This window comes from Sebastes umbrosus, chromosome 4 (genome assembly GCF_015220745.1).
Source record: "Sebastes umbrosus isolate fSebUmb1 chromosome 4, fSebUmb1.pri, whole genome shotgun sequence".
Taxonomy (NCBI): Eukaryota; Metazoa; Chordata; class Actinopteri; order Perciformes; family Sebastidae; genus Sebastes; species Sebastes umbrosus.
Window position 1 is genome coordinate 29907958 of NC_051272.1, and position 9367 is coordinate 29917324.

The following is a 9367-nucleotide window of genomic DNA, read 5'->3' on the forward strand; positions in this document are numbered from 1 at the left end:
GATCTTAAGAAATTGATTTGTCTTTTAGTTTTAAAGCGGTGCTAATCAATATTTTTTATATATTTTATATATACTGTATATGACTACTTGTAATGTGAAAGGTCCCCACAGAGAATTATCTGCAATTCCGCTCAGCTTTATGTTTAGCCACAGCTCATTGTTCTGATGTTATAAACCTTGTTTCCAGGTGCAGCCAGCCACTGTTTTCAGTGAAAAATCCCTGTTAAACCCACTGTATATGTTACCTGCCCTGCCCCAAATGGCAGACAGATAAATCAACTAGATGGTGGACATTGTGGAGCGTAGCAACTAAACAACAAGATATTTCCCTCAGGAGTCGGTGGATGCCAAAACTAAAAGAGTTAAAGGAGAGTGAACGTGAGTGGATTGGCGTTCACATGGCAGGTGGTCAGAAACAAAACTCCAAAGGAATGCTGATGTTGCTTCGTGTCTGCTGAATCGGCAAATGTGCAACTGTTCACTAACAACTTAATGAAGTGATAATTGTCAATGCTTCCGTCAAGTGTAATGTTCTGTAGCCACACAGGCCAGGATTATTTTTGCATAAAATATTACTTTTAAATGAGGCCGTTTATCATTTGCAAACGTTCAGACCGTAAGAAGAAGCCATTTACATGTGTTCAGTTTTGTTTGAGTATGCTGTAATCATGGTCAGAAATTGTTTGAATTGTTGTTGATTCATGAAACATTTTGTAGTGTCTTGTAACAAAACTAAACTCTAGATGTTAGATGTTAAGCCAAGTTGTTGGTTAATTAAAATCCATTGGGATGGGGGAAGTTAAGAGTTCAGTAGACGAATGGAGACAGGTACAAAACTAGATGGCTTAGGAGCAGGGACCTATATCGACGTCCGGAGAGCATGAGGTTGTAATAGGTATTGAGGGTGTGTGTAGTGTCTTCAGCAATTTATGAGGCCTTCTTTACTGTCCATTTTTATGCCTCTGCGTTGGTGATAGCTGTGCCCGGAGGCATTATGTTTTCAGTCCGTCCATACGTATGTCCGGTCCATTCTTGTGAACGACGCAATCACAAGATTGCCTGGAGGTAATTTCTTCAAATTTGTCACAAACTTCTACTTGGACTCAAGGATGAACTGATTCGATTTTGGTGGTCAAAGGTCAAAGGTCAAGGTAGCTGTGACCTCACGTCCCTCCCATTCTCGTGAACACGATATCTAAGGAACGCCTTGAGGGAATTACTTCAAATTTGGTAAAAACGTTTAAGGCTGAACTGATTAGATTTTAGTGGTCAAAGGTCAAGGTAACTACAAACTAACATAACTCAAGAATTTATTTCCTAATTATGACAATTTCACACAAATGTCTAATAGTGTAAAATGATGAAGTGATGACATTTTGGACAGACATGGACGTAAACTTCAACTTGACTGGTTGGCGGAGGCATACAACCGCAAGGTGGTAATTCTAGTTTATAGATGATGTGATGATGAGTGGTTTCTGTTCCCACCCAGTGATCTTGCTGCTGATCTTTACAATCCTGTTTAAGGGGTTCAGCTGTTGATTGTGCTCATTCCTCCAAACCGTGGCTTAATATTGAAGATTAATGTGGATTCCACAATGGATCTGTAGAACACCTGCCAGATTGATGGCTGGGAGGGTATCAACTCACTATTGGTCTTAAAGGGGAGCTTGTGATCAATGCGCCATGGAATTTAAACTCCTCAACACCATTTACCTCCAGGGTCGGGGCAGTGGGTTGGTCCCTCCTGAAATCTACCAGCATTTCTTCGGTTTTTGCTTAGATTTAGGTCCAGGTAGTTGGGGTGGGTAGATACACCACCCTGCAAAACTGTGGATTTCCTTACTGATGTGGTTGTTGGAGTTAGTGGTGTCAATGATAACTGTGTCATCAGAGTAGCTTTTGTGCAACATCTCAGGATCTGAGCTCCTGCAGACGTCTGTGTACAGTACAGAGTGAACAGGAGTGGAGAGATGACAGAACCTTGTGGTGGATGTGGTTCTGTTGGAGCTGTTGAATTTGACCGTTTGGTGTCTGTCTGTGAGGAAGGAGAGGATGAGGAGTGTGAGGTGGGGGTTGACATTCATGTCCCATGAGGTGAGGTTGCACAGTGTTCAATGCACTTGAGAAATTCACAAAAAAAACATCCTGACCCAAATGATTCGGGCTTCCCCAGATATGTATGGGTGTGGTGCAGTATAGAGACAGATGGATAGACTAAAAGATGGATGCAGAATAGATACAGCCCAGGACTTCTGCTATTATCACTATCACCAGTATCACTGTACATTGTAAAAAAAGGAAAAGATTTCAGAGTGAATGCATGAAGGTAAATGTTGTTAATGTTCTAAAGTCAATAATGTCTTTTCCAATTCGATAATAGCAGTGCATATACTGTACAACACTATAAATTACGCACATATATGTCACTCTGTAGGAATGAAGTTAAAGACTACTGGGAGGAGAATCAGGGAGGAAGGCAGAGAGGATACGAGTGATAAATGAGAGCGGGAGGAATGGGACACGTGTGTGAAGGATGCATCATGCATAGAGGAACAGTGGAGGGAGTTGTGTTTCACTTAGAGGAGCGCTGAATGAATGAAGGAATTTAAGCAGAAGGAGAGCGGTGTGAGAGGAACAGAGAATGAAGGATGAGAGGGAGGGAGTCCGGAGAGGGTAATGGAGGAGGAATCAGGATGAGCGATGAGAAGGTGGAGACAGAGGCAGGAAGAGAACAGAAAGGGTGGCAGAAAGCAGAGAGTGAAGGATGAGAAAATGGGGAGAAGCTAATGACAGAAGAGGCTGAGCAAACGTACAAATAATGTGCACCTTGATGATATATATCTGACCAAATCTTAAGCATTGTGGTGTCGGATCAGAAAACGCTTTTGTTTGCAGTGAAGGTAACAGTTTAACAAGGCACTAACAGAGCCATACTGCTGATTGGGGCATCAGATTATAAAGCGCTTATACGTACTGTATGTGTTGTTCTGGAGGCAATTGGAAACAACGTTGTTTAATTTGGAGGACTTTTTGAGTGTCCCTGAGGCAGGACGAAGAAGTGGCAACCACCATGGCTAACTGACGTATGCTTCAAAGTGCTTGCTGGATTGTTGAACAACTATTGAAACCCCACATTTTCGACAGTGGAATAGGGGGAGGGAGCTGCACGCAACTATTTTAAACAAACAATCAATCCGATTGGCCAGTGTGTAGATGAGAAAGTATTTGAACTTCTCTCTTAAGCTATCTTTTTTTCTCTCCACACTATAGACTGCATATAGAAAGTGGATGTAGACACTGTGAGGTCACCCATTGGTTTGTGGACTACCGTTTTGAAGCCTCGTGTTTGGCATTTTGGCAGTCGCCATCTTGTTTTTTTGCAGCCAGAAGTGACACAAGTGGGTGGAGCTAAGTACAATCGAATGCTGAATAAGACATTTTTAGGCGTCCAAAATGTTACAATTAACTATTATGAACTGGAAACACACTGTGAAAGAGTTAAAGTTCGAAGAAGAAAACACGGACAACGCCATGGTAGCGACCTGTCAATCAAAAGGTAGCCACGCCCTAAAGCATACCCTGCTTTATGGTCTATTTGACTCTAAATGGGACCATAATTTACTAAATGAACATCATGCTGTATTGAAGAAGACATGAAACTAGTGATTCAGACCATAAACTCATGTTTACAATGTTTACTGAGGTAATAAATCCAGTGAGAAGTAGGCTCATTTTCTCACAGACTTCTATACAATCAGACCTCTTTTTGCAACCACAGGAGTCGCCTCCTGCTGGCTATTAGAAAGAATGCAAGTTTAAGGCACTTCCGCATAGGCTTCACTTTTCAGACCAGGAGGTTGCCTGCTGCTCCACACACCTACTTCTGTTACTTTTTGTGCATGCCATCGTAAATGCCTTTGAAGAGAAACAGTCCAAAAATACGCACCATTATCCCCACATGTACAATTCATCGCCTCCCGTCCCTCTTCATGATGGCAGGCTTTTAGCCCGGCCCGTCCATTGAGGCCATTTGGAACAGCTACAAACACTTTTGCTTTCAGGTGCTGTCCAACGACAAGCCAGAGACCAGTTCACTTTGAAAACAAACACTTTATCCAATAAGCTTTCACTTCTTCTAAGGTTTAGTATTCCCTTAATGGAATACAAATTAAATATTTCTCCAACAACACACACGTTAGAGGAATTAGATTTGTAAACACGTTGTGGAAATCCGATTATTTGTGGTGAAGGGTATTTCCCCACTGAATTTAACACACTCCTTTTTGGGGCCATTATTAGTGGAAATGTATCTTAAAGCATTTTGTATTGGCGCCAGTGCCAGTTTCCAGTAGTGGTTTCTCAATAATACATTGAGTGATTGCACATAATATTCTGCGGTGAAATTTGGAAATTTGAGGAGGTGGAATAAAGGCTGATTTGTAGAAAAAGGGAAAGTGACAGAGATAGCTGTTAACAGCAGGCATCTCTCTGTATCTTCACACAGGGTTTGTATTAGTGCATTGCTTTTCCTTGATATTGTAGTAGAGGGCATGCTAACCTGATTGCTCTCTGTCACCGCTCCCACTGAGTGTCACATGAATCTTTGAAACCTGCCCTAATAACATAATTGATTATGTCATTGTATTATCTATCAGTGCTGCTGCAGTACAGTAGTTTCAGTCTACTGAGGGACTGTAGCTCATGATTTATGAATGATTACACAGGGTGATTATCTGACCTCAGGATTTTTGTCTTCTCTCCATCTCACCCCATCTGTCTCGCTCCCTGCCAAACTCCTGCTCCTCTCATCCTCAATCTCTCTGTCTCTCGGTCTCTCTCTCTCTCTTGCTCCCTCCAAACCCTCGTCTCCCCTCTCTACCTCAGGGCGAGTGTTCTGCTAAGTGCCAAAACATGTTCATCATAGAGACGGTGTGTGTGGCCTGGTTCTCCCTGGAGTTCCTCCTGCGGTTCATTCAGGCCCCCAGCAAGCTGGAGTTCCTCCGCGGGCCGCTCAACATCATCGACGCCATGGCCATCCTTCCCTACTATGTCTCCCTGGTGGTGTCAGAGGAGGACCCAAACCTGGATCATGAGAGGCCAGGAGGAGGTAAGGGCTACTTGGACAAGCTGGGCCTGGTGTTGAGGATCCTGCGGGCGCTGAGGATTCTCTACGTGATGCGGCTGGCTCGCCACTCTCTTGGCCTGCAGACGCTGGGGCTGACGGTCAGGCGCAGCACCCGGGAGTTTGGCCTCCTCTTGCTTTTCCTCTGCGTGGCCGTCACCCTCTTCTCCCCGCTGGTCCACTTGGCCGAGAGCGAGCTCACGGGCACCGCCGACTTCAGCAGCATCCCTGCCTCCTACTGGTGGGCCATCATCTCCATGACGACCGTGGGCTACGGCGACATGGTGCCCAGGTCCATACCGGGACAGGTGGTAGCGCTGAGCAGCATCCTCAGCGGGATCCTCATCATGGCTTTCCCCGCTACCTCTATCTTCCACATGTTCTCCCGCTCCTACCAAGAGCTCAAGATGGAGCACGACCGGCTGTTCAAAGAGGAGTGTGCGGAAGCCGCGGAAGCCGCGGCCGCCGCCGCCGCTGCTGCCTTTGGGGAACTGCAGGAGGCGGGAGGTGAAGGAGGTGGGGAGAACTCAGCTCCGCCCGGGCTGGGATTACGTCTAGGCAAGGACAGTGTGCACTCGCTGGAGTCCCTTGCTCTCTTAGGGAAAGGCGGTGAAGCTGCAGGAAATAACAATCACAGCCTGCCACCAGCAGCTTTCTGAACAGTGACTCCCACTGACTGACTCAATCCAAAAACTTCCAAGAAGATACCAGTCCACTAATCTCTGTGTTGCATACAATGACTATTGCTCCAAAAGCCTCACCTCCCATAAGGTTGTGAAGGTAACTGTGCTGCATCGGATAAAAGGAGATTAAGATTAAACAGACAGCATTTCTTTTGCTCTTTGGTCTGCTGAGAAGTGTGCACATTGTAGACTGCACGGAAACTGAAAGACTTTAAACCCTTTAAATTGGACGGTGCAGTTTGTCTGACCAGAAAGCCTCTGCAGCAATATTAGTAACCAGCTGCTTCCATAAACATGCAATATTCAATCCAAAGTTGCTTTTCCTTCCACTGTGAAAATACTTAACCCAACTGCAACTTTTAGTTTTATTCTACTTTTCAATATATTGCCTACAGTATGACCTCATACTGAATACTTTTCTGTCATGAATTCAAAGAAGTGCTCCTCTTAGTTTATTTTTTGAGAAGCTTGAAGCCATGTTCTGATAAGAAATATAAACAAACTGTTGGCCCATATATGATATATGATATATATCCACATTTATCCCTCTCATGTATGTTTGATTGCTTGGACTCAAAAGAGGTGATGGTTTCTCCATTCTCTACCATGAACTCCAGGTAAACTGTTGCAAAAGTGAATTGTTTTTTTTTCTAATCAGATGACGAGGAAGTGAAAGGATGGAGAGAAAGAAAGAGTGTTTGTTTTGGAGAGAGAGGGTGTGCGAGTGAAAGAGAATGAGCGCTAACAACCATGACGTGTACTTTGCAACGCTCTGAATAAAAGCTCTCCTAGTAATCTGAGAGAAATCCATTTTCTGGGCTGCAGTTTTTTGGTTTGTTCTGAGTATGACAGTCTAATCTCCTTGGCTAGCCCGGGATGCTCAATCAGAGTCCTGCCGCTGAACATTTCTGAGAGAAGAAGAAACCGAAACAGCTGTCCGAGCCAAACGCACAGATAAGTAAACAACGATTCTGTGACAATCCCCTTCTTACATCACCTCCTTGTTGTCATGTACACAGTTACACCACTCTGGCAGGGAGCCCTCTACAAATCTTAGTAATGGAAGCTCTGCTTAACGTTACATCTTCAGGTCTGGGATAAACTGATCCTCTCATCCTCTCAATCCTGGGGTTGCCTCCAAAAACGGGTGGGCTCATGCTCGCTTTTCTGAGAAGAGACGCTTGGGGTCCAAGAAGCATGTGGAGGCTCGCAGGGACATGCCAGATGTGGATGTAATCTAGATTAAAGTTGGGATTAAATGACCCACAAGCAAACGGGTTGCTGCCTGAAACTAAACTTCATCCAGTTGAATTTGGTTTTGATTTTTTTTTTCTTCTCTTTTCCCAGAATCCCAGGGATTCAAGTGCAATCACGTTTGGCGTATTGTGGCATCCCTCTCCCATATGGCATCCCATTTCATAGCTCTAGTGAGATGTAGAGAAACAGTGGAATTTGTAATTGGAGCTGCTGCAGTAACATATGGCCCAATCTGAATCTGAGGCAATCCAACTTTGCATGATGAGATATGATGGATTATACGGACTAAGGCTATTATCCATCTGTATACTCAATAGTTGAAGAGACATCAATACCATAAGCAACAGTATGTTCATGATATTCCACAGGACTGATCATAACTCACACCTCTAAAAACAGTTATGGGGATAATGTGCCCTCATATGAGCAATAAAGATACAATACATATGTTTTAGCCATTCAGATGGTTAAATGGGGCTCAGTAGGTTTATTGATGAAACTCCACATAAAGAAAAAGGTCAGTCACACGATGCATCGCTCATACTGATGTAAAAGGAAGTGAACTCCACCCCAAAACACGCTCTGAAGTGGCACAAAGAATAATATATTATAGCCTATGGCATTTTTAAAACTCCCACATTTACCTTTTAACAGCAATAATTACTAAGTTTAATTAACTATCAATTTACCATTTACAAATGATGGTTATTATAAAGTGTTACTAAGGGTCTATCTCAATTAAGATATCTCAATTATGGATCATCATTACAAATAAAGCAACAAATTCTCTAAATACAGAATAACTCAATACAACTTTTCTTATATATTGTTATTCCTAATTCCTTAATCGACACATTTTCAGGGCAGCAAAAAAATGATGTAGCTTTATCTGAAATATTTTTTTGTATTTGAGTATTTGATCACCTATCCTGTTGTGAATCCGACAAGTCTAGCCTAATGTAAACTTAAATTCCTAGTGCATATGTGATATTTGTGTCACCTCAAAAAGTTACAGTTAACAAGCACCTCATCATGTGGGAAACTATAGACTGCTGTGATCAAACCAAATCAAATCATTCCCATATTTTTACCAGACATCATACCTGATTTAAAAGATGTGCATGCCATTTCACAAACCTTTCCTAAGTAAGTCAAAAGGGTGGATGCCATCTTTAACGATTTAATCGTTTCCTCACAAACCTCTCATTATATTTAGGCTTGATAAATGACTCACATTACTTCTGTTAATTGACTATCCTCGAACTGCAGCCACTTGAAATACATTGAGATGAGTGTGTTTAAAGCATTTGTTCGGTCTTTTGTGGCTCTCTCCAAACAAATGGGGGTGATATCAGTGAAGAGGCTGTTAAGCAACAACACTGGATTTAATTGGCAAGAATTATGTAACTGCGTGTTAGACCACCAGGAGCAGCTGGTAAATGTTTTTCACTTTTAAATGAAACTAGGATAACTCAAGTTTATTTTAATGAAGATTAATGATCATCCATCCATCTTCAACCGCTTATCCGGGATCGGGTCGCGGGGGCAACAGCTCCAGCAGGGGACCCCAAACTTCCCTTATATAATAAATTAAGCTTTTACACACATTCATTATTTTTCTCTGGTACTCGCACTGACTCTCTTCTCAGTATTTTGCACAAAACACACACAAACAGAGGCAGGTGAGGAAGAGGTTGTTTCTTGGTGTCTTATTGGGATGGATCTCCTGTCTAGTCCCTCTTTCAGCGTTCTCTTGGGATCTTGTCTGCAGGCTCGTCACATACATTGTTGCTGCCAGAGACATCTGCACTCCTCTGCTGAACGCACAATGTCACGGCTCCCTCCCATCCTTGTGGTGTCAGCACAGTTTCATTCTTTATCTTTGTTTCTTTTGTTTCTTTTTATTTATTTTTTTCTTAACTACTGAAAGGTGCTAAATACGGGATTGGGATTTCTATTGACTCTCAACGGCTCTCAACGTGGCAATGGCAAGCCAACGGCTGGTGACCAGACATCCCGGTTTGTCCGGGATTGTCCCGGTTTGAAACTAGGTTTCCTGAGTCACTACCAAATTGTCCCGTTTTCACCACAATTAAATAAAATATGATATAATGACAATATTATACTTACTTAGACATTTATCATGTTCTGTCCCACTCAATTAAGGCGAACAAGATATATATTTCTACAGAGAGCCAGACCAGTGCACCCCACTGCAGTCTCTAACTAGTGTATGTTGCACGCTGTCAAGCCACAATTACGCACTGACACGGCAAATCTGTTGGTTCCATTTTGTGCAACC

The 9367-nt window shown here is 42.9% G+C and overlaps 1 protein-coding gene across 2 annotated transcripts in view; it reads left to right on the forward strand.

Moving 5' to 3' along the window:
- kcng4a (potassium voltage-gated channel, subfamily G, member 4a) overlaps positions 1–6618 on the forward strand; it is a 33110-nt gene extending 26492 nt beyond the window's left edge. For both annotated transcript variants that reach the window (XM_037768590.1, XM_037768589.1), the window contains exon 4: positions 4888–6618. In XM_037768590.1, the coding sequence (XP_037624518.1) occupies positions 4888–5784 (897 nt within the window). In that variant the 3' untranslated portion in view covers positions 5785–6618. The remainder of the gene's footprint in view (positions 1–4887) is intronic.
- Positions 6619–9367: the final 2749 nt, after the last annotated feature.